This window comes from Scyliorhinus torazame, chromosome 16 (assembly GCF_047496885.1).
Source record: "Scyliorhinus torazame isolate Kashiwa2021f chromosome 16, sScyTor2.1, whole genome shotgun sequence".
NCBI lineage: Eukaryota > Metazoa > Chordata > Chondrichthyes > Carcharhiniformes > Scyliorhinidae > Scyliorhinus > Scyliorhinus torazame.
Window position 1 is genome coordinate 116,998,841 of NC_092722.1, and position 26,091 is coordinate 117,024,931.

Here is a 26,091-nt window from a genome sequence, read left to right on the forward strand (position 1 = left end):
GACCAGTATGTTGAGGAACCAACAAGGGAAAAGGCCATCTTCAACTGGGTGTTGTGCAGTGAGAAAGGATTAGATGGCAATCTAGCTGTGAGAGAACCCTCAGGGATGAAGGTACAATTCTTTATCAAGGTGAATAGTCAGGTAGTTGATTCTGAGACCAGGGTCCTGACCCTCAATAAAGGTAACTATGATGGTTTGAAGCATGAGCTGGCTATGATGGACTGGGGAACATTACGGAAAGGATGGACAGTGGTCAGGCATTGGCAGGCATTCAAGGAACTGATAGATGGACTCCAAAACTTGTTTATTCCTATTTGCCGCAAGAGTAGAAAGGGAACTGTGGCCAAACCATGACTCACAAGGGAAACTAGGGACAGTATTTGATTTGAAGACAAGGCTTACAAATTCGCAAGAAAAAACAATTCACCTGAGGATTGAGAACAGTTTAAAATTCAGCAAAGGCAGACCAATGGATTGATTAAGAAGGAGAAAATACAATTTAAAAGTAAACTAGCGGGGAATATAAAAACTGATTGTAAAGATTTCTATAGGTATGTGAAGAGAAAAAGATGGATTAAAAACGAATGTAATCCTCTTACAGTCAGAAACAGAAGAATTCCTAACAGGGAACAAAGAAATGGCTGAGGAACTAAATATGTGCTTTACTTCTGTTTTCACAAACAAAGACATGAGTAAGGTACCGGAAGGTCTGAGAAGCTCAAGTTTCAGTGAGGCACTGAAGGAAATTAGTAGTAGTAAAGAAATGGGGCGGGATTCTCAGATCCTGAGGCTAAGTGTTGACGCCGTCAGAAACGCACGGCATTGGAGCAGTTCACGCCGCTCCAGCTGTTGATCCAGCTGTGAAAAGGGCGGCGGGGGATGCGCGCATGCGCAGTGGGTCTGGCACGAACCCGCGCATGTGCAGTCCCACCGGCGCGATTTCCACGCACGCACGGTGTCACCCTTGTCTGCGTCGGCCCCGACCCAACATGGCGCAGGAGTACAGGCGCCGGCACGGAAGAAAGGAGGCCGGGAGACAGAGAGGCCGGCCTGCCAATCGGTGGGTCCCGATCGCGGGTCAGGCCACATCGGAGGCCCCCCCCGGGGTTGGACCCCCCCAACCCCCCAACAGGCCGCCACCCGATCCTTCAACACTGAGTTCCCGCAAGCTGAGAGTAGGTGTGGACGGCGCCGGTGGGACTCGGCGTTTCCACGACGGTCCTTCGGCCCTTCCTGGCCGAGAATCGGCAGGCTGGCCGCGTAGAGCAGTCTGCAACCGGTGCCGCGCCAACCACGCCGGCGCCAATGGCGGCGTCGGGGCAGCATGGGGCGATTCGCGCCAGTCGCGGGGATTCTCCAGCCCGGCCCTATGGTTTTGGGGAAATTAATGAGATTGAGGGTGGACAAATCTCCAGGATCTGAAAATCTTTGTCCCAGATTTCTGAAGGAAATGTCCCTAGAATAGTAGATCCATTGGTGGGCATTTTCCAAAATTCCTTGGACTCTGGAATGGTTCCCATAGATTGAAGGGGAGTGAATGTAACCCTGCTATTCAAAAAGGGAGGTAGAGAGAAAACAGGAAACTATAGACCAGTGAGGCTCACGGTGGGAGTCGGGAAGTTGCTGGAGTCCATTATCAAGGATTTTGTTGCACAGAATTTAGAAAGCAGTGGTGTAATCAGACAAAGTCAGCATGGATTTACAAAAGGAAAATCATGCTGGACAATCAGTTCGAATTCTTTGAAGATTCTTTGAACCTACTGGTGGAGTTGACCAGAGAGAACCGGTGGATCTGGTTTAGTTAGACTTTCAGAAGGCTTTCGACAAGGTCTCACATAGCAGATTACTATGTCAAGTTAAAGCGCATGGGATTACGGGTAGTGTCTTGAGATGGATAGAAAGCTGGTTAGCAAACAGGAAGCAAAAAGTTGGAATAAATGAGTCTTCTTCCGATTGGCAGGCAGTGACTAGTTGGGTACCGCAGGAATCTGTACTAGGACTCTAACTGTTCTCATTATATATTAATGATGTGGACAATACATTTAGAAATGTATTATCTCCAAATTTGCAGATGAGCCAAAATTGGGTGGAAGGGTGAGCTGTGAGGGGGATGCAAAGATGCTTCAATTCGATTTAGACAGGTTGAGTGAGAGGGCACATGCATAATGGATGCAGTGGATAAATGTGAGGTTATCCACTTTGGTAGCAAAAATAGCAAGGCAGGCTATTATTTGAATGAGTGCAAATTGAGAGTGGTGGATACTCAGTGAGATCTTGGTGTCCTCGTGCATCAGTCACTGAAAGTAAGCGCGCAGGTACACCAGAAAGTAAAGAATGCAAATGGTATGTTTTCTTTCATAGTGAGTGGATTTGAGCATAGGGATAGAGATGTTTTACTGCAATTGTATAGGGCATTAGTGAGGCCACACCTGGAGTGTGTACAGATTTGGTATCCTTATCTGAGAGAAGGATGTTCTTGCTATGGAGGTATGTGCAGCAAAGATTTACCAGGATGATTCCTGGGGTAGCTGGACTATCATATGAGGCGAGACTAAGTTGGTTAGGATTATATTCATTTGAGTTTAGACGAGTGAAAGGAGATCTCATCGAAACGTACAAAATTCTAACAGGATAGACAGGGTAGATTCAGAAATAATGTTCTCAATCGTGGGCTGGTCCAGAACTAGGGCTCATAGTTTAAGGATAAGGGGTAAACCTTTCAGGACTGATGTGAGGAGAAATTTCTTCACCCATAGAGTAGTGAATCTGTGGAAGTCGTTACCACAGAAAGTAGTTGAGGCCAAAACTTTGTATAATTTCAAGAAGGAATTAGATATAGCTCTTGGGGCTAAAGGGACCAAGGGATATGGGGGGGAAGGCGGGATCAGGGTATTGAACTTGATGATCACCCATGATCATAATGAATGGCGGAGCAGGCTCAAAGGACTGAATGGCCTCCTCCTGTTTCTCTTTTCTAGTTTCTGTGCTTCAATACCCTTTACAGCTGTAGCAAGACTTCCCTATGTTTATACTTCACCCACCTTGCGCTCAATGTCAAAATTCTATTCACCTTCCTAAGTAATAAGTGAATATCTAATTATGCCTGTAGGCTAACTTTTTGTAAGTCATGTAGGAGAATACCTGGATCCCTCTATACTGCAGTATTCTGTCATCTCTCACCATTTAAATAATGTCCAGTATCTTCCAGCTTCTGGATGGAAATTATGCATTTGCACCGACTGTTTTCTGTCAGTTAGCCAATCCCTTGACCACACTAATATATCATTCCAGCACTATGAAACCTTGTATTTAGCAGTAAGCTTTTGTGTGTCACTTTATACGTGGAAATCCAAATATATCCACTGATTCCCCGTTATCCACCCTGCTTGCTGCAGGCCAATAATTTGGCAAACTTAATTTCCTTTCCATAAAATCATGTTGACTTTGCTTGATAGTGTTAAGATTTTTCTCAATAACTTGCTGTTACTTACCTAATGATCAATTCCAAAACATTGCCATTGATAGATGGTAGACAGACTGGCCTACAATCGTTGCTTTTGGTCTCCCTCCTTTCTTCAATATGGCATTACACTTAGACGGTTTTCCAGTCTGCTGAAATCTTTCCAGATCTAGGAACCTTTCGGCGATCACAACCAATGCATCCACTATCCCTGTAGACATTTATTTTTGATCCTGGATGCAGGCTATCGGGTCCAGGTGATTTTTAATGCCTTTTGTCCCATCAGTTCGCCGAGCACTTTTCTGTCATGGTATTGATTGTTTTAAGTTCCACACTCTCGCCTGCCGTCTTGAATTTTATCAATTAGTGGACTGCTTTGAGTTCTTCTCCCATGAAGACGGATACCAAAGATTTTCTCAAAGCGCTGTCATTTATTAATTCCCCATGTCTTGAGCTACTCTGTTCCTTTTTAAAAATATATTCAGAAGCTCTTGCTCTCTGTTTTTATATTTCCTACTGGTTTATCATAGAATCATCAGAGAATTCATACAGTGCCGAAGGAGGCCATCAAGTCCGCACTGACCCTCCGAAGGTGTACCTCTCCCACGCCCGCACCCTCATCATATCCTCGTAACCCCACTAGCCTCTTGGACACTAAGGGGCAATTTAGCATGGCCAATCCATCTAGTCTGCACATCTTTGGACAACTGTCATAATCTACTTTCACTCTTTTTTTTTGCCATCCTTTGTTGGGTTTCCAAAGTTTTCCCAGTTTCTGGCCACCCATTTACCTTTGCTTTTCTTTCAACTTTATACCATTCTGAATTTCCTCAGTGAGCCACATGGTTCATCCTTCTCACTAGCACTGCTGCCTCACAGCGCCAGGGACCCAGGTTCGATTCCGACGTTGGGTGACTGCCTTTGCGAACCTCGCACATTCTCCCCTTGTCTGCATGGGTTTCCTCTGGGTGCTCTGATTTTCTCGCACAGTCCAAAGATGTGCAGGTTAGGTGTTTTCACCATGCTAAATTGCCCCTTAGGGTGGGGTCGCTGGAATAGATCCGGGGATTGGGCCTCGGTAGGGTGGTCATTCGAAGTGTTGGTGCAGACTCAATGGGCCAAATGTCCTCCTTCTGTACTGTCCCATTGGGATTCTATGATATGAAGTCTTTCTTTTTAGTGGAATAAATCTTTGTTGAGGGTTATGGAATGCCTCCTTAAATGCCTGACACATGTAATAGAACATGGGCGGGATTCTGCCGTAATCAGCGGGGCGGGCAACTCCGGCGGGACGGAGTGGCGTGAACCACTCCAGCGTCAGGCCGCTCCAAAGGTGCGGAATCCTCCGCACATTCAGGGCCTAGGCCCGCCCCGGAGTGGCCGGCAGGAAAGGGGCTTGGCGCCACGCCAACCGGTGCCGAAGGGCCCCCGCCGGCCGGCGCGCATTGGCGCATGCGCAGGAGCGCCAGCGTGTGCTGGCATCATACCCACGCATGCGCAGAGGGCTTTGTTTCCGCACCGGCAATGGCAGACTGCTACAGCCGTCGGTGCGGAACAATAGAGTGCCCCCACGGCACAGGCCCGCCGGCAGATCAGTGGGCCCCGATCGTGGGCCAGGCCACCGTGGGGGCACCTCCTGGGGCCAGATCCCCCCGCGCCCCCCCCAAGAACCCCGGATGTCGCCCGTGCCGCCAGGTCCTGCCGGTGAGGGACCTACTCCAATTTACGCCGGCGGGACTGACAAAAAACGGGCGGGACTTGGGCCCATCACGGGCCGAAGAATTCGGGCAGCCCCGGAGCCCATTGAGTCGCGCAGTTCCCCACCATTCTCCGAGGCGCGGCGCGATTCACGCCGGGCCGATTTTTATGGGGCCGGAGAATTTGGAGGGCGGTGGGGGCGGGATTCATGCCGACCCCCGGCGATTCTCCGACCCGGCCAACGTCAATCACAAGTGAAACCTTGAACTGACTCCAGGGGGTCTTGTTCCAGTGCCAAGTCGGGCTCTGCCTCTGGATTTGAGGCAGCGTTTGGATTATAAATGTAATATAAGCACAACATGAAACCTCTGACACTATGGTATGAACACATCTTTAAGTCATTGATGTAGTTAATATACAGAAGAAGGAGCTTTGATGACCAAATGGTCATTCCTTCGATTTTCATTATGTTTCTTGTCAACACAGTCATTTTTTGAGAGGACTGTACTCCAGGTTAATGTATATTTTATAGGCATTTTCTGTAACTGAATTATTGATTCCTATCCCTAACACTCCAATCCCAAATAATCAAAGCAGTTTTGACGCGACCTCAATGCAAAGTTTTATTTTGCTTTGTTTTACCAAGGTCTGCCACTAAAGTGTTCTTTTGTCATTATGGAAATGTTGAATTACAAATGCCTTTTGGAGAGTTCTGAATGTGTTAATGTGACATTCTTGGTGTACTTTTTAATGGAAGCATTACTCTGTTTCAAATAAAATTTGACGCCTGTGGCAAAGAGATGGCAAAGGCATGTCAGGTCAACATATTAAGCGTTAAGCTGCTCTCATTAACAATGATATCCAACTGTATATTTGAAATGTATTCCATGTATTCATTTTAATACTGCAATTCTATTATTTGCAGAAGCTCTATTACCACTGTCTATATTGAGGTTCTTCCTCCAAACAATCAGAGCCCTCCAAGATTTCCACAAATGCTATACAACGTTGAAGTGAGTGAAGCAATGCGAACAGGGGCAACTTTACTAAACTTGAGGGTAAATACAAGTTTCTAAGCTACTTATTTTGTCTCTTGTTTGCTATCACTGTTTAAAACAATGAACCCATTGTTGTATCATTCTAACTCCGCCATTGACATAAACTTATAACTACATGAAAGCTTTTTATATAGGAAAAACATGAAAAGTTAATTAAAGTCTGATTTCTGGCAATGTTTCTGCCATTAAATTATGAATCGTAGATTTTCATATGGCATATATGCTGAAATGGAACATTTTTATCATAGCAAGGCTGAGAAATAAATCATGTGAATTTCATCAAAGCTGACAGCGGTTGGGATTCTCCAGTCCGCTGGCCACGTTTCCCAGTGTGGTGCGCCCACGCTGGCAACTGGATCCTCAGTTCCGGCAGCCGGCCAATGTCATTTCCCATTGTGGCCACCCCCACTTCATCGGGAAACCCGCAGGCGTAGGTGCGCTGCTGGCAGAGCGGAGGACCCCACCGACGGATAATTCCACTGAATATTTTCATTATTATTATGCTTTTAGTCAACATTTGTTCTGGTATACAAAATAAAAAATGTTCTTGCTTCACACATTCCCTTATTCCCAGATGGGAATGGAGGGATAGCAGAAGGTTTTAGTTTAGACAAACATCATGATCGGCGCAGGCTTGAAGGGGCGAAGGGCCTGTTCCTGTACTGCACTTTTCTTTGTTCTTTGTGTATCATATTTTGGATGCTTTATTAGAAATTCAAATAACTCTCCAGTTTAACGATAAAGATTGACATTCATATCTTATGGCTTATTTATTTGTCATCAGTCAAAGTTAAATGTTTTTCTTCATTACCCATTTGAGCATGGGAGAGCAGATACTTAGAAATGCATCTTACAGTTATGTAATTGATAAGCTTTCATTTTCCTTGTTCACTCAGACTGAAACCAGTGGTATATAATATCAGTGTCTTATTGATCTCTTCCTGTGCTTCACAGTACACCAAAAATATTGCTCACTTTCAAGTCAAGAACGTCACTACATATACCCCTCTTCTTCTCATTGCCACTGAAAGTTTTGGGCCATAACTTCTGATGGAGTGGCAATTGAGTTGGATTGCCACTCTGTTTGAAAATACTGACTTGAAAAATCTAGCCGATCCTATTTCGCCCAACGTTCAGACTCAGGCCAGGCAGGATCTGGACAGTGCAATGTGTTCCCGGGGCCTAGCATTGACCTAGCCACGCCCAGTCAGGTCTAAAGGTATTTGACAAGTATAAGAGTCCTTTGTGTTATTTTATTATTTGGTCCGTGGAACAATAATCGGATTGTGGCTTTAAGCAGAAGACTAAAGGTTGAAGAAACCTGCTTGTCAGGACACTGACAGGTTTTGTTTTCAGCCAGACTGCTCATCACTGAGTGGATCTTAGGAACCGTGTTTGGAGGGAGTTGGATTGACTGGTTGGCTGACAACCGGTGGGTTGGCCAGGCCCAGTGTTCTTCCTGACAATGGTCAGTGATTGGTTTCTGCGTTATACATTCTGAGAGAACTGGGCAGAAAAGTTTAGACCTTGGAAACGAAAGGAATGCTCTCGCTCTCTCCTGCTTGCTGAAGTGAAAGAACTGCTTTTTGTTCTGAAAGCAGTGAGTGCCTGGCATATCCTTTGCTGTGAACCTGGACTGACGGTGAGTCTGCTGAAAAGATAGACAACCTTGCCAAAGAAAACCATCTCAAGCTTAGAAGTCATCTCAGTGCATCAAAGATCTTTATCCTTTTATTTTTATTAATATTTTCTTTCACTTCCCACCAGCCTTTCCCCTCTGTGATGTTTGTCAATGTGTGTGTGTATATATAGATAGTGGGGATAGTTAGGAAGGGAGAGTTGGTAAAGGGGTATTAGATAATCAGTTACATTTTATGTCCGTTTAATTATAATACTGCACATAAGAAAAGGTAACTTGTGTTAAAGTTAAAAACCTGGTGGCTGCAGTTTGTTGGGCTCAGCCAACGACCTCGGGTATTTTAAATCAAATCTAATTTTATCTGTGTTGCGATTCCGTGTCAAGTGGGGATGGAATTGACTGAGCACTAGTCCAGGGTGTCATGACACAAACCATGAAGAAGGAACGTGTATAAGTTTTGAGAGGGTGAATGGCCATGCCAGCTAGGGTCTGGGAGAGGGTCAGATCGGATCTGGTGGTGGGGGAGGTCAGGTTGGGTCAAATCTGGCGAGGAGGTTGGGGAGGCTGTGGACATTGGGGGAGGTGGGGTGATTGGGACCTGGACCCTGTGAAGGGGTGGGTGGGAAGGTCGGAAATTGAGCATGTCGGCGGGGGTGGAGGGGTGGGGGGGGGGGGGGGGGGGTGGGGGCATGTATATGTAGGTTGGAAGCTGGTCTTTATGAGAGTGAATTGGTCAGGAGTCATGTCTTGATGTGGGGGATTGGACGTCAGGAGTCAGGGCATGGGGTCGGATGGTAGTCAGACCTTGGCGCGGGGGGGATGTGAAGATCGGGAGTTAGGTGTTGGGGAGGCGTGGGGTTAAGAGTCCAATTGGGGCAGGTAATTGTGATGTGGGGGGAGTACATTGGTGGTTTGGTGGGGTGGGGGAGTCGGTGTGGGTCTGTACCGTAGTTACTCAGACTCTAGAAGTGGCTTTAATTCCTCTAACTTTTTCTGGGTAACTATTGCTGTGAGAACTCTGTCATTGCAAATCTTGTACTCTTTGGACTCTCTATTTGCTTTCACCATTCCGCCATGCAGCGTAGAACCTTCAGGGTCACACTTCTGCATCTTATCCTGGAGTATTCTTTTCTTCTTTTCCATGCTGTCTCTCTCTCTCTCTTTATGATTAAAATCTTCCTTAAATTTATCCTTTTGACAGTGGTTTGTTTCTGCTTCTAGTCTGATTGTGTCAGCATCACAGACTAACATCCTATTCCGCCAATGTTTTTCCAGATGTGGTTAACAATGTGATAATGACCAGATGATCTGTTCATTTTGTGGTGTTTATTGAGGGATAAATAATGGTTAGGCCGCCAGGGATAACTACCCTCCTCTTCATTGAAATAGTGCCAGGGGATCTTTTACAGCAACCTGGACAGACCTCGGTTTTATGTCTCATCTGAAAGACGGCACCTCCGACTGTGCAGTGCTGCCTGAATACTGCACTGGAGTGTCTGCCTTTATTATTATGTGCTTAACCTCTGGTGTAGGACTTACCCCAGAACCTTGTGTTCCAGAGGAGAGAATGATACTGGGCCACCTGACATGTGTCATCCTCCCCTAAACATTCTCCTCCGTCCTGCTGAAAAATATTCCTTTTCTCTTAGAACACAGCGGTGAAAATACAAAATTACTGTAAATCTTTTTTGCACACTACGTGAACTATAGAGCCACAAATTTGAACTTGCTTCATATCTAATTCTATTGCCTGAATTTTCCAGTCAATGATGAATGAATCACACCAGCCATTCATTACACTTTACACACTTTGTTCCAAGGACATTTTTTGGTCTTTTGGTCTTAAGAGGTAACAGTGAACCTCGAAGGGGTTCCACAACTTGCGTAAGTTACTGCCTTGCTCCTGAACCAATCAAATTGAATAATTCTTATTGAGCAATGCAGAGTCAGAATCAGGGCTGGGATCTGCCCTGCCCTATTGCTGTGAGAACTCTGTCATTGCAAATCTTGTACTCTTTGGACTCTCTATTTGCTTTCACCATTCCACCATGCAGCGTAGAACCTTCAGGGTCACACTTCTGCGTCTTATCCTGGAGTATTCTTTTCTTCTTTTCCATGCTGTCTGGGGGTCCCAACAATTTCCAAGCACATAGCGGCAGACAGAAGGACCACGGGGGACATTTTACTGGTACCAGCGATTATGAAGCTGCTGCTGGGACCACAATCCAATTAAGAAGGACTGGCTACTTCTCCAAGCTGCTGGCCCAATCAGAAGGCCAACAGGTCACCACCCTTGATCTGTAGCACTGCCAGTCGGGGTGGCCGTTGCTGATGCTTTAATGTGAGGGAGAGGGCATCTCCATGTTGAGGCACCCTCGAAGGGTCATTGAGTGTCTCATGGATGTGCCAGTGCTAGGTAGGAAGGCCCCAGCGATTGGAAGGGTGAACCCTCCAGCAACGGCAATGGAGCCACAGGAGTGGTGATAATTGCCATTGTGAGCCGGTGAAAGGAGGGTGGGGGGAGTGGTTGTGGTCCTGTCTATGGGGGGACCTGAAAAGGATGAGGCATTGGGAGCGTGCCTCGATGCAGCTGGAGAACTCACCATGGGACAAAGGGCTGTTCTGAGGCTCATAAATTGTGAAGCCTGGTAAAATGACCATCAACAGACCAATTGATTAGCCTTCTGCCTCCAGTCAGGGAAGTTGTGCCGCTAGTGTTCCCGCCTTTGGTAACTCTCTGGCGGTGGGAACATGTCTGCCTTCCCTCCCAAAAACCTACCCCTCCATTTTACCGCTCTTACATTTACCAAACTGTCTCCAAAGGGTAGACAAGGAGGTGCATGTTAGAATATTTATTTCAATGCATAATTATGTAACAGAAAGCAGAATAAAGTGAGGAAAACTGATGGAAAAAAATAAAAGAAGAAAGAAGTTTTTTAAAAATGCTTTTAATTGTTTACATTCTCCGACGATAATTACAAGCTGAAGAATTCAACTCTGGTCTTGTGAACTTTCTCAGCAGAGTCTAGTGGGTAAGTGCTGCACATTCTCACCATTCCATCTGTTTCAATGCTGAGAGCCTTGGCTATATACCATAGCTTTCTGGAGGAGCAGGGAACCTCAGAAGCAAATTACTAATTTCTGTGTTTTGACTGTACATGCGCAGTCACCACAATGATTTTTGCAGCAAAGTCCAGGCCAAACTGTTCAGCATTTGGTAAATGGTAAAAACTTTCAGTTCGACAGAATGATCATATCTGGGGGAATGAGTTTCAAGGTACAAGGTAATAAGTTGTACTTACCTTTTAGTCCTTCCAAGAGCAGGATTCTCCAGTGCCCGAGCCACGTGATTCTCGGTGGTGTGCCACACGCTGGCACTGTGATCCTATCTTCCCGCCATTTGTCAATGGAATTTCCCATTGAATCCACCTCACACTGCCGGTAAACCTGCAGGGAGAGGTGCGCTGCAGGCAAGAAAAGTGAATCGCAATGACCAGAGAATTCCGGCCATTACCTCAGTGATGCCAAAGCATCATGCATTATGACAATTTCTACAACCAGGAGGAGGGGTGAAAGGACTCCACTATTCTATAACTCCAGACCCGACCATGACGGTTTTTGTGAATTTAGAAAAGATATGCTTTGCTAATACTGTAGGAGTCCCACAATTTACACTTTCAGTTTGTAAAACAATAGTCAGGTGGGTTTTCTCAGGATAAACAAAGAACAAGCTAAGTTTATTTCCTGAATTTAAAAAAAATGATAAATCACAACCACAATTCATATACCACACATATTTCGTGGGCCACACACACTAATAAAGGTAGCAGAATGAAGGAGTAAACTTAAAAGATTTTTTCACAGTTCACGACGAAAATAAAATAAAGGAGTATATGATTAGTTGCAGCTGGTCTCAATGCAGTCATCCTGAATTGCAGCCATTTTGTTCAATTGTCTTCCTGAGTGTAGTTGTAGTGAGCTTGGGCGTCATTCTCCGACCCCCCCGCCTGGTCGGAGAATGGCCGTTGGCCGCCGTGAATCCCGCCCCCGCCGAAGTCTCCGGTACCGGAGATTGGGCAGGGGCGGGAATCGGGCCGCGCCGGTTGGCGGGACCCCCCGCTCAATTCTCCGGCCCGGATGGGCCGAAGTCCCGCCCAGAAATTGCTTGTCCCGCTGGCGTAAATTAAACCTGGTATTTACCGGCGGGACCAGGCGGCGTGGGCGGGCTCCGGGGTCCTGGGGGGGGGGGGGGGGGCGGGAGGCGATCTGACCCCGGGGGGTGCCCCCACGGTGGCCTGGCCCGCGATCGGGGCCCACCGATCCGCGGGCGGGCCTGTGCCTTGGGGGCACTCTTTCCCTTCCGCCTCCGCCACGGCCTCCACCATGGCGGAGGCGGAAGAGACTCTCCCCACTGTGCATGCTCGGGAAACTTTCAGCGGCAGCTGACGCTCCCGCGCATGCGCCGGGAAACTGTCAGCGGCCGCTGACGCTCCCGCGCATGCGCCGCATTTCCGTGCCAGCTGGCGGGGCAACGCACGCCATTTCCGCCAGCTGGCGGGGCGGAAATCCCTCCGGCGCCGGCCTAGCCCCGACATTGAGGGGCTAGGCCGCCAAAGATGCGGAGCATTCCGCACCTTTGGGGCGGCGCGATGCCCGTCTGATTGGCGGCGATTTGGGCGCCAGTCGGCGGACATCGCGCCGTTGGGGGAGAATTTTGCCACATATTTCCATGTTTTATTCCCAAATTAGGTTGCAGTAGAATTTTCTTTTCAGGATGGTTACTGTCATCATATGCAAACATGCAACCAATGAACACTCAGAATAAGACACAACCAATGGGCAGTCAGGACACTCAGATGTGGCATCACCACAAGAGGGCCTGACATAAACACTATAAAAGGGATGAGGCACTCACACCCTGCCTCTTTCCACAGACAGACATCTAGAGAGTTAGACAGGGTTGATCAGGAGCATCACACCCCAGCATGTGGCTTAGAGCAAGCTGGTACAGTTAGACTGAGTTACTGCAGATAGATTAGCAGAGAGTCGAACTCATTTGAGAACTGTGTTAATAGTTCAATAAACACGTTGAATTCATTTCAGAGTCTGGAGAATCCTTTAGTTAAGACTGCATCAAGTAGCAGCCTGTGTTATCCAAAGCAGCATAACACAACAGTTACTTTTGCAAATCTGGGCACAATACTTCGAGAGAGAACAAATAGCTTTATGCAGCCTGTTTCAGTACAGCACTCTTGACTCTCTGAGCTCTCTTCGGATTGGTAACGGTCTTTTAAAGTGCCCAGCTGGCAGTATATTCCAGGAAAATTCTATGATAGAACAGGTAATTGCATTTTTATGTTTCATCTCAGAGACATGTGGGAAGTTTTAGTATAGTGTAAAGCCAACAGGAGATGGGGATCTTTCATGAGTTTCGTGGTGGACTGTGAGTGGTATATTGTAACCATCTGTCAGTCTTCTCCAACCAGAAAAATAAAAATGAAAAAGTGTATCCATTTTTAAAACATCCTCATAGCAGAATAACCACATTACAAGCATAGCTGGATCTCCTCCGACTCTTTTGTTCATCTCACCCCCTTCCTTTTCCCCATCACTAAACTGGGAATATGGTATTTCTGTTTTGAAGGATTGGATTTTAATGTTCTTTCTGACCAATCATCTCCTCTGCACAACCCTTCTGAGTCAGGTAAAAGCTTCCTTATGTGGAGCAATGAGACATATTTAATTATCATCACGACTTATAATTATATCCATTATAGATAAGTGTAAATTTGCTATCAAAAATTGTGCAATTATCTAAACAAATTATGTTACGCCACAAATAGAAAATTCTCATTTATGTTTTCAATTATTGATTAGATCAGGAAGACTGTATAACTTATTCCCGTTTCCATTTTCTCAATATATAAGGACATAAGGAAACCTATCAATGCATCAGGCTCACTCCATCCAGAGTCCATGCATGACGATTGTACCATGGGAATCCCTCCATGCTGATCCATTTCTTTTGGGGATATTATTTCCTCGGTCTGACCTCCAATTAAAGAAAAGGCAGGCAGTGTTGTTTACTAACCTTCAATCCTACTTCTAAACTGATACTGAATGATCTTCCCTGGGAGCTGTTTTTCACACGTCAATTGTGTGGCACCAGTAATTGAAACAAAAATCCTAATCTTTCCTGTGGTGTGTGAATGTTCTGCATATGTCATGCTGTCCTACTAGCACCGTGTCCCTGGCACCAACCCTCACCCCACGCACCCATACCCAGCATTCCCCCCCCCCGCAACCCAGATGGCAACCGATACCCACCCCCCCGGCAGTCTACTCGCACTTCAACCTGCACCACATGCCAGCATGCCCTGCAGTCACTAGCTGCCCACCCCCTGTGTTGCCCACATCTGACTGTGCATTTTCTGTCTCCCCGCCCCCCCCCCCCCCTCAGGAGATGCACAACTGCGGGGGGCATTGGACCTGGTTGGTGGACCCAGAGAGTGGGCAGTCGCCCAAGGAGCAAGTAGGCATCAGCGAACCAAGTGAGCCCCCGCTGAGTTGCGGTGTCCCTATAGCGCGCCTGGCACCACCCTCCCACCACAATCTCACCCCAGCACCTCACCACCTCCACACCACTCCTCCAGCTCCCCACCGCCCCCACCCGCAATCCAATCATGCATCATGTCTTGTGTCTTGTAGGATCACCTGGCAATGAGGTGGGCTCTTCTGCTTCCCCCAGCCCCCGGCCACAATCCCAAGACACATCGAGCAACAAGCCGGTACTGGACAGCGACGTGTGCCCCCAAATGCCAACCTGTAACAGCCCATAGCACCAGTCTGGGGACGACACTGACTTTCCATCCCAGCAGTCTCCAACACCCTCCAACATCCCAGAGACACTCACCTCTGTTGGACATTATAGTGAAGAGGCTCCTGGGACACTATCTGGTGCACACCACATACGCGTAGTGGTACCCAGGTGGGGGTAGGAACCCCCGAGGGGATGAACTATTGGAGGGCAGCCAGACCCCAGGGACTAACTCCCGTCCAGATAGGTCTTGGGCTTCTGGAAAGGGAGGCCCCATCGATGCTGGAGTTGCAGACACAGAGACACCCACCCCCGACACATGAGGGGGTGTCAGCAACCAACCGGCACCTGCTGGAGGAAGGAGGTGGTGCCGACCATGTGTGCTACCCTGGTCAACACTCCACGAGAGGCGTCCATCATGGGTGCCTTGAGGGCGAAGGTATCGCCATGGGATAAAAGTCCAAGGCCTGGGACACTCTGTGAGGATGTTGGCAAGGCACATTACAAGGCAGCCCTGTCACAGGCAGCCATGTACCAGGACCACCTGGACATTGCAGGGGCACTCCAGAGCTTGGCTCGATGGAGCCATGGCTGTTGGCATCGATGGCATTGCCTGGGCACTGGCTGACCTGAGCCAGTCACAGATGACGTGGCACAGCCCCTGTGCTCTATGGCCGTGAGCATTGGGACCCTGCTCGCAACAAGATTGGGCCTCCAGAACTGGCAGTGCCAAGTGGTGGGGGAGCCCCCTGAGCTCGCTCCGGCCAGAGTCCCATCCCAAGGAGTAGCCTGGGGGCCATCAGGCACCCAGAGTGAGGAGGAGGTGATGGGGCCCGTGTCGGTGACCCCCACAGGGGAGGTGCCAGAACACCAGAGTGCCTCAGACTGCCCCTGTCCTGTCGCTGGAGCATGCAATAGGCAATGGGCAGAACATGGTGGCATCACGATGTTGCTAACGTTTGGTTGGTTCAATTGGCTCTGTTTTATAACCTTTGCTCTAGAGTCACCAGGTATCTTTATGATACCGCCACGAGGTTCAAGTTCAAGTAATGATCAATAACTCAGCACACCAATTAGTAAGATTCAAATCAAAGCACATTTATTTACACACAGTCAAATCTACTCATGCATAAATTCTACTTTCTAAGCTACTTCTATAACTAACAGGCCAATACTTAGCTTCGGACTGGCCCACCAGGTCAGGGGAACAAATGGCCTTTCGTTCGGGTTCTGAGTCTGCAGGATTCGAAGCTGGTATGGAGTGGTAGCTAGGAGCGCCTATCTCGTAGCGAGTGTTGACTTGAGACTTAGTTCTTTTGGCGGCAGCTGGACAGGTCACTGTCAAGGGTTGGTTTGCGTTGCTGAGTGACCCTGTCAAGAAAGACGATTTGAACTTGGGGGCTTTGCTTTATAGTCCCCAGGGGCTTCCCGCCTTTCGGGGAGGACCCCATACCTGGTTTCAAGTGATTGGACTTTGTTCCAATCGCTTGGTTAGATTTCTCCAATATTGGAGAGGTTTCCTGATCGATGGGCGGTCTTTAGGTGTCCGTTAACCTCTTTGTGTTGGCTCCTGCTGGCGCCGAGGAGTCTGGCTTGGCTTTGTTAACCTTAAATGTTTTGATTGTTCCCGGGGATCGCTCATTGTATGTAGATGGCCGCTACATTATTGTGCAGATGGTTGCTGGTATCGATGCTGTCTGGGTTTTTGCAGAGTCTAATACACAGTAAACTTGCACCTGCTAGTTTCTGCCTGTGTTGGCTGAATTTCCCTTCAGCCTTTGCTGTTCTCCATTTTACATTGGGAATTGGCCAACCCAGGTGGCTACACCCGCCCCTTGTGATCCTAACGTGAAGCGTGAAGGGTCACATAACTGAGTTGTTCTTCACTCCCTGACCCAGCGAGCACTCTTCTATGGCCTCTACACTCACCATAACTATGCAAGAAATTTTTAACTGACAATTCTGAGTGGCGCTATGTCAAACAGGGACATGCATTACAAAATAAGAAAAACGGTACCTCTAGCTGTCCTTAATAAACTACACTCACTCAAACATTCAATCATACTAACTTCCTAAATAATACAAACAAAATCATAGCAGCATTGTACAATCGCTGATGAAACATTTCTTTATTCACAAAAAGGAAGGAACGCAATCGCGGCGGTCGGGGGTCTGGTCATATCCGAAAATAGGGGATCTTATCCTATATACCGGGGTGCGAGCACGGTAGGCTCTCCTTCTCCATTTCCTCAGACGAATAGTCTGCACGATGCAGCAGAGTATCGCCAATACTAGTAGGGATTCTATCAAGTAGGACAGGGAATACCAGGTTATAAACCTGTCACATCAAGATGGTGTGGTGTCGCTTGTGACTGGGCTCTGGGTACTGTGGGGAAGTGAATCATTAACGGCTGGAGGGGCATTGGGGTCAGGGGGTTCGCGTTCACGCGCAACCAAATGTCTATTATGGTGATGAGCAACACGGAGGATGTCCTCATGGTTCTTCTTCTCTCTTTTCTCTTCTCTTCTCTGGAGTTCTGTGGGATCAAGCATAGTGTCTGTCATTACCTTGTTTTAATATCTCGTACGATAGCATGTCTGTCCTTTAGTGCCAATTACTCCCTTTATAATTGGTCACTATGTGTGACTCCCTCATTTTTTTTTCCAAAGAACGAATTTCAGGACAAGACATACTTAAAAATACTGAACCAGTGCGAGCCGTCTCGCAGGCTGTGCGATTTACCATCCAAATATTTGAGGATGTAAATAGCAGAGGGTTGGCAACCTAAGGGTCACCTGAAAACAAAACAAAACTTTTTGAACAAAAATTGCCGAAATGAGGTGCGTATGGGCCGCGACGGGTAAGATTTGGATGGAATCCCCGGGTAGGACGGCGACCAATGCTATGTGTGCTCTACCTGAGCGTAGCTGACCAGAGGGGGGTTCCCAGGCAGGGCGGGTCCCAATGCCGTTTCTCCACTGCCTGAGCAACCGAGAAGAACGGGTAAGAAATGTAGTCATCGTGGGGGGTTGCCGTATTGATTTTTCCTTCGAACCAGAAGGGCAGTTACGAATGGGGGTCTGTGTTTCTGTCGACAGACGAGTTCCTCTGAACTTGCGTCTGGGACATTAACAAGTCTCTGTGGACAAACTAGTTCCTCTGAACTAGCGTCCGGGACAAACTAATTTCTCTGACTGCCAGTGGGCGTCGGGAGGGTGGTGGCGTGGGTCCGTGGAAAAAAAAATTCCGGTCTTACATACAACATTTAACAGTACACTACAAACAACATAAAACATGCTGCAGGTTCCATCAGAAAAGGGGTTCTCATTTTGGGAGTCAGACTCAAAGTCGTCATCTTCTCTCGGATACCAAACTCTCGAGTGTATCAGGATGGATAGGGCTGCATGGTGTGATTTGGGATCCCTCTCGTCGTTCCAGACGAGTCTGTACGAATTATCTCGGTGCCAAAAGGTGGTGTCTAGTTCTATGGGGACGGAATCGGGGTCGTCATTGTAGGTCGGTGGTGGGGTTTGTTTAGGAAAGTGATCATGAAGGGATCACTCGAATCGTGCTCAGATTCGCTGGGTGTGGGGCCTGATGTATGGGGATAGTAGGGAGGCGTGCTGTGGCTATTGTCCGAGTCACAGTCGCTATCGTTGCTGCTGCAGTCTGTGGGCATTCCGAGGCGGAGTCTATAGTTCGGGGGTGGAGTCGGGGCTGAGTCCGTGGCTGGGCTGGACGTGTTGGGGGAGGGTAGGGTTACGTTGGCTGTGGGCAGGGCATGGTCTGCTGCGTCGAGCATGACGTGGTGTGCGTGGATAGACTGTGTTCCATATGCCTTCAGCTGGTTGATATGGAACCACGCAGTCTTTCCATTGGGGTACTTTATTTTGTAGACGGAAGGGCTTACTTTGTCCGCAATGGAGTACGGACCTGAATATTTAGGTGACAGGAATGTGCTGGGGTTGTATACGGACTTGCTGTCCTACACTGAACTCAGTCGCATGCACTGTCTTATCGAAACAGGCCTTGCTCTGTTTCTTTCTCGTGCCCAATTTCACTGCGGCTGCTAGCTAAGCCGTTTTAACATTCTGTACCATTTGTTCTACTGCTTTCTCGTGTGTGAGGGCCGTCACCTCGGGCTGGTCAAATCTAATCCCAATAAAAATTCTGTGCCTTTCATGGGGCACCCGGTCATAAGGGTGTGTGGGGTGTAATCTGTAGATGTTGAAACTGTATTTCGCAAAAACATCAGCCAAAAGGGAGGACTGAATCCCAAGTGGTGTTGTTTTGCTGGACCATTTTCCTGAGGGTGGATTTTAGGGTCCGATTCATGCGCTCCACGATATCACTTGACTGTGGGTGGTATGCAATGTGGAATTTTTGGGTAATGCCAAATATCGTGAGGACGTTCTTCATGACACGTCCCGTAAAACGGGAACCTTGGTCGGATTCAATGCTGCGGGGGAGTCCTCATCTCGTAAAGATGTGGTGGGTTAAAATCTTGGCTGTGGTCTTTGCCGTGTTCGTTCTGGATGGGAATGCTTCCACCCATTTTGTAAACGTATCTATCACCACAAGTACATATTTATAACCATTCCTGCAAGGGGGCAATGGTCCAATATAATCGATCTGGAGGTTAGTCCAGGGGCCATTAACGGGTCGGGTGTGACTAACCTGAGCCTTTTTTGCGTACCTGTCCGGGTTGTTCTGGGCACAGATAAGGCAATTCTCAACGTAGTGAGTTACATCATCTTTTAAACTCGGCCACCAACAGAGCTGCCTGAGGTGGGCTGTAGTGGGATCAATTTCCTGATGTCCATGACTGTCATGGAACAAAGAAATCAGTTGATTCCTGTCCTGTTCAGGAACCACATAAAGGGTGTCTTTTAACACCACACCGTCATGTGTGGTCAGAGCATTTTTAAACCTCTCGTAAGGTGCCGTAAATTTTCCTTTTAAAATCTCCCTGAGATTGCTTCTGGGCCTGCACTAAATCCTCGATATTAGTCTGCGAGACCTGAACCGCATTCACTGGTGCGCTCTCGAGGGGTGTCCAAAAATATCCGTACCTGGAACCTGCTTTTGCCAGGGTGTCAACTTTTACATTTCCAGGGGGGGGAGGAACGATGGTGACTACAAACTTTGATAATTCCAAAGGTCCTGTTCTGTGCTCTTTCTAAAATGTGATGGAGCAATGGGGCTGAAGGGAGGGTTTTTCCGTCTGCAGAAACAAATCCTCTTGCTTTCCACAGGGGTAGGAGTTCCGTAAGGCTATTGCAGACATAGAGGCTGTCCGAATATATGTCTGCTGGGCTGGGGAAGGAATCTGGGTCTTCCACTATGTCTGCGATGGCCGCAAGTTCTGCTGCCTGCGCGCCTAAGTGCCCTGGAAGTTTTATTGCTATTTCTTCTAGGGCGCGTCCCTGCGCGTCCTCGACGTACATGCCGCATCCTGTTATGCGCTTCCCTTCTAATATTGTGGAAGATCCATCCACATATATCCTAATAGGTTTGCACATGTCTGTGTGCTTGGGGCTCTGGGTTGGGCTACCTATCTTTCTTTGGGGGGGGTTGCAATAAATGGGCCTGTGTTGTGGTGAGGAGAGACGATTTCATATTCATGGGGGGTTCCGGGGTACTGTAGGTTATCGGCTAAAAAAGTGTGGGTCTTTGTCCTTTTAACAGTGATGCAGTCCCTGCAAAAGAAGGGTACATCTGGCTGCTCTAATCTGATTAACTGTACCGTCCTTAAGTCGTCCGTCCAGTAAAAGTTGGGTGGGGGTGTGTTCCGTCAGGATTGTGATGGGATTCAGTCCGGTTATGTAAGAAAAGTACTGAACTGCCCAGAAAACTGCGAGCAGGTGCCTTTCACAGGCTGAAAATCCCTGTCCACAGCATCGAAAACTCTGGAGGCGTAAGCCACGGGCCTTAACTGTTCGTGCGTTTCCTGGGGTAGCACGGCCGAAAGGGTGTAGTCTGTGCTTGCGACCTCTATAGCGTAAGGGGAAAGCGGGTCTGGAACTTGTAGTGCGGAGGCTGCTATGAGTGCTCTTTTCAATGAGTCCACAGCATCCGTATGCTGCGGAAGCCATTCCCAGGGGACTCCTTTCTTTAGGCGGTCTGAGAGGGGTGCTGCCTTGCTGGCGAAACCGTCAATGTGGTTTCGGCAGTAGCCAACCAGTCCTAAAAACGACCGGAGGGCTGAAACGTTCTGGGGAAGGGGCAATTTGGCGATCGAGTCAATCCGTTTCTGCTCGATCTCGCGTTTACCACATGTGATAATTGTACCCAAATATATCACCTTGTTTTCCAAAATCTGGGCCTTTTTGTGGTTGACTTTACAACCAATTGCTTGTAGGAGTTCCAGGAGTTCGGACAGAAGCTCGATGTGCTCTTCCTTGGTGTCTGTCTGCAGTAGTAGGTCGTCTACGTACTGGACCAGACAATCGGGGCGAGAAAATTTGGCTAAACCATTTGCCAGCTGTCGGTGGAAAATGGAGGGGGAGTTGTGGAATCCTTGTGGAAGGCATGTCCACGTGTACTGCTGATTTTTGAATGTGAATGCAAATTTATATTGGCATGCTTTGCCAATGGAATGGACCAGAATCCATTACTGATATCCAAAACCGTAAATTATCGGGAATTGAGTCCCTGCTTGAGCATGGTCTCAGGACTTGTGGCTATCGTGGGGGCTGCTGCGGGGGTTATTTTGTTGAGTTCCCGGTAATCAATGGTCAGTCGTCATGATCCATTGGGCTTTCTCATTGGCCAAATCGGGGCATTATTAGTGGAAGCTATTGATCTAAGTACGCCCTGCTCAAATAAGCTGTCGCTAACTTTTGCGATTTCTCCCTCTGCCTCTTGGGGAAATCCATATTGCTTTTGGGGTCGAGGGTCAGGTCCTGTGATTTGTACTGAACCAGTCATCTGGCCACAGTCGTGTTTGTGGGTCGCGAATGCTGTCCTGTTCTTTTGTCAAACTGCCCTAACCTGCTTGTCCGTGCTAATCGTAGTTGGGTCAAACAAAAATTCGCCTACTGCGCAAACGTTGTTTGCATATTCTCCTATGGGGAGCGTTGCGGGAGCTCTTGCGGATTTTGCCATTCTCCAGACACATTGGTTGACTGGATGAAAGGTTAGGTTGTGGGAATTCATAAAGTCTATGCCTAAAATGTGTTCTGCTGTGTGGGGTAGATCGACTAAAACTATGGGGTGCTTGGTGGTGATGTTGCCGATTTGAATGGGTACAGGGGCTGTGATGTGTCCCTGCTGTGAGTGGCCTGTAAAGCCGCTGAGGGTGATGGTGGCTGTAGTGGGGTGGAGGAATTGATTGTGGTGCGGGACCCTCCTGTGTCCCAGAGAAACTCGATGGGCTATCCCCATATTTTTGCTGCTACTACTGGTCGGCCGGACCTATCCCAAAGGGTGTCGCAGACCCAACTGGGGGAGCCCGAACACCGTCAGTCCGTTCCGTTCAGGTCCGCCTGATCTGAACGGGTGCTCACACTATGTATGGGCTCCGTCTTATTCTTGTTCAGGGTGCCTGCCTGCTGGGCTCTCTGTGGCTTTCGTGGGGCATTGCATTCTCTTGCAAAGTGTCCCAACTGTCCACAGTTGTAACACTCCTGTGACTTTGGTGGGGGGCTGTTCTTGCCTTCATTTACCCAGGCGGGGTTCTGGTGTGCCTTAACTGCGTGTATGTCTGCTTCTGCCTATTTGTCTAGATTTTTACTGCGGGTTTGTTTTGAACAGATTGTGCCCAGGAGCGGGACAATCTTTTTACAACCCATTTCTCATTATGAGACTCCTCTGAGGGATCATAATTGGCGCCAGCTTTTTGTCCTGTTTCTGTGGCATGGGAGATAAGGGTGCGGGTCCATTTGGCCATGTTGTCCAGGGACAAATGGGCGTGGTTTAAGTCTCCGAAAACTGCTGCGAAATGGATCCACAAGCGTCGAGCAAACGCTGTGGGGTGCTCGGTTTTCTTTTGCCTGCACTTATTGAGGCCATCTACGGGGTCACCCCGGTTATACCCGATCGCGTCTAGGATCGCGGTATGCATTTCTGCAAGGATGCCTCCTCCTACATTCTGTGGGTCGGGAAGGGCTCCTACGACCGAAGGGTCTAAACTCAAAACTGTGAGCATTATGTGCTCACGCTCGTGCAGGCCGTACATGGTCGCCTGCTGTTTTACTCTGGCAAAGAAGTGGTGGGGGTCTGAGGTGGGAAGGAATGGTTTGATTTTATCGCACGTAATTGGGTCACTGTTAAGGGGGTGGTGTACAAAAGTTCCGTGTCGTCCGATGTGGCTGCGCGGTGGGTGGTGACTGGGTTCATTGGAGCCTGAACTATCTGCTCTGTGGGGGGTTGGGGCGCTTTTCTCTTCTGGGGTTTTCCCTGCGCACATATTCCCTGAACATATCTCTGCGCTGTCTCATTTAATTCGTCCCAATCAGGGCCGTCTTCCTCATCTAGCTGTGATCCAAAGGTTTCCTGGAATCCTTTTTGAACTGAAAGCAGAGATTGCAGTTCTGCAATCTGTTTCCGGCACTTTTCGTGATCTAATGAGCTTTGTCTTTGCTCCGTGGTGGCAGCATGGAGTGCTCTTAACGCTGCCTTCAGGTCACTACACTGCCTCTGCAATGCCTCTACCTGCTTCTCGGTTTCCTCTCGTACCAGGACTGCACGTTGTGTGTCCTGATAGGCCTTTTTGTACTGGGATTGGAAGCTGCTAAGATGCGTCAGACAAGACTGGTGTGCCCACTTGGCATAATTCACCTCTCCGTCTTTTGCTGCCAACTTCATCCTTAACTCTACGTTCTCTCTTTCCACCTCACTGACATCGACCTTGCTCATTCGATGTACGCCTTCTAACTCTTTCCGGAGCGTCCTAACGACCGCCTCTGTGCCTCGCAATTGTGCCAAACAGGACACGATTGCCATCGGCTTGCGAAGTTTTCCTAAGCTCTTCTTGCGAATATCGCTCAGGTTCTCCCACCAAGTATGTCCTATACTCCCGGGAACTGTTTCCTCATTGCTACAGAATTCACTCCAAAGGGGCCATCCTTTCCTTTTGAGGTACTTCCTGATTTCTTCTTCCCAAACGGGACATTGTCCTACTCTACTGCTGCTGGCCGCTGCGACTGCGAATTCTTCTGGGTTCATGAGGTGTTGCATTGCCTGCATTGCCATCTTTCCGATCTGAATGCTTCTCTTGAAATTTGGAACAAGTAGGACTAAGGCGGTGCTGTAAGTACGGGTACGGCTTTCGCTATTTTCCGGAATACAAACTCCCGACAGTTATCTCGCAACACAAAATCTATCAGTTTACCTTATAGCCCTGTTAGTTATGCATGCATTTAACACACTTCCGAATTATGAGGATTGATCAGAACTGCTTGAACACTTGTGGTTTTCTGTATCCAATTGGATCTCTAATTCAAATTTTTGGGTTCTCCCGGAATGGTTAAGCCACTTTTGGATAGGGTCCCGTCAGATGTCGCCAGTAATATGTTGCTAACTTTTGGTTGGTTCAATTAGCTCTGTTTTATAACCTTTGCTCTAGAGTCGCCAGGTATCTTGATGATACCGCCATGAGGTTCAAGTTCAAGTAATGATCAATAACTCAGTACACCAATTAGTAAGATTCAAATCAAAGCACATTTAATTACACACAGTCAAATCTACTCATGCATAAACTCTACTTTCTAAGCTACTTCTATAACTAACAGGCCAATACTTAGCTTCGGACTGGCCCACCAGGTCAGGGGAACAAATGGCCTTTTGTTCGGGTTCTGAGTCTACGGGATTCAAAGCTCGTATGGACTGTAGCTAGGAGCGCCTGTCTCGTAGCGAACGTTGACTTGAGACTTAGGTTCTTTTGGCGGCAGCTGGACAGGTCACTGTCAAGAGTTGGTTTGCGTTGCTGAGTGACCCTGTCAAGAAGGACGATTTGAACTTGGGGGCTTTGCTTTATAGTCCCCAGGGGCTTCCCGCCTTTCGGGGCGGATCCTGTACCTGGTTTCAAGTGATTGGACTTCGTTCCAATCACTTGGTTCGATTTCTCCAATACTGGAGCGGTTCCCTGATCGATGGGCGGTCTTTAGGTGCCTGTTAACCTCTTTTGTGTTGGCTCCTGCTGGCGCCGAGGAGTCTGGCTTGGCTTTGTTTACCTTAAATGTTTCGATTGTTCCCGGGATTCGCTCATTAGTATGTAGATGGCCGCTACATTATTGTGCAGATGGTTGCTGGTATCGATGCTGTCTGGGCTTTAGCAGAGTCTAATACACAGTAAACTTGCACCTGCTAGTTTCTGCCTGTGTTGGCTGAATTTCCCTTCAGCCTTTGCTGTTCTCCATTTTACATCGGGTATTGGCCAACCCAGGTGGCTACAACGCCATCTGGACACCAGACAGGCTGCCGGACCTATCCAGGTCCGGTTGCTCCAGAGGACGGCTGCCAAAGGGAATCTAGGACACAGGGCGGGAATCACAGAAGGCCGCCTCCACCCCTGATGTACCACCTGGGGAACCAACTAGACGGAGCTTTAGATCATAGATCATAGAATTTACAGTGCAGAAGGAGGCCATTCGGCCCATCAAGTCTGCACCGGCTCTTGGAAAGAGCACCTTACCCAAGGTCAACATATCCACCCCATCCCCATAACCCAGTAACCCCACCCAACACTATGAGCAATTTTGGACACTAAGGGCAATTTAGCATGGCCAATCCACCTAACCTGCACATCTTTGGACTGTGGGAGGAAACCGGAGCACCCGGAGGAAACCCATGCACCCACGGGGAGGATGTGCAGACTCCACACAGACAGTGACCCAAGCCAGAATCGAACCTGGGACCCTGGAGTTGTGAAGCAATTGTGCTTTCGGGCCCCTAATGCCATAAAGTTAGACACCAGTTAAGTTGACACGGGTGCAACACACAGGATAGCATTATGGGCTGGGGACATGTTCACCTGTTCACAATAAACACCTATTCACAAACATTACAACCTGCCTCGATGCTTTATTCGAAGGGTGTGAGGGACGGGCTGGGATGGCTGCAAGGTCAACTGGCTGGTTGAGTGGAAACGGGTTGGTGGGGGGAGGGGGGGTTGCTGTAGGTGGTAGGCATGGGCCACTGCCCCCAGGCCAGCCTCTGCACATCCCTCTGGCAATCCGCCCTGCCCCTGCCCCTTCCCCTCCTCCCCACCCTGGACCTGGCCCCCACCTCCGACACCCCAAGAATTCGATGGGACGGTGTAATGGAATGGCCAGGTGGCACGCAAGGATCATCCAGGCAGACAGTGGAAATCGTACCATGGGTAGGGTCAGATGTTGTCGAACAATGTGGAGTTCATCGCAGGGCAGGGTCTTAATCATCCTCCACCCCGTGGACCAGGTCTCCGCTGGTACTGCC

General features: G+C 48.4%; 1 protein-coding gene across 1 annotated transcript in view; it reads left to right on the forward strand.

Moving 5' to 3' along the window:
• Window positions 1-26,091, forward strand: part of pcdh15b (protocadherin-related 15b) — a 2,356,722-nt gene that overhangs the window by 1,690,138 nt on the left and 640,493 nt on the right. The window contains exon 22 of the mRNA XM_072478931.1: window positions 6,084-6,216. Coding sequence (XP_072335032.1) covers window positions 6,084-6,216 — 133 coding nt within the window. The remainder of the gene's footprint in view (window positions 1-6,083; window positions 6,217-26,091) is intronic.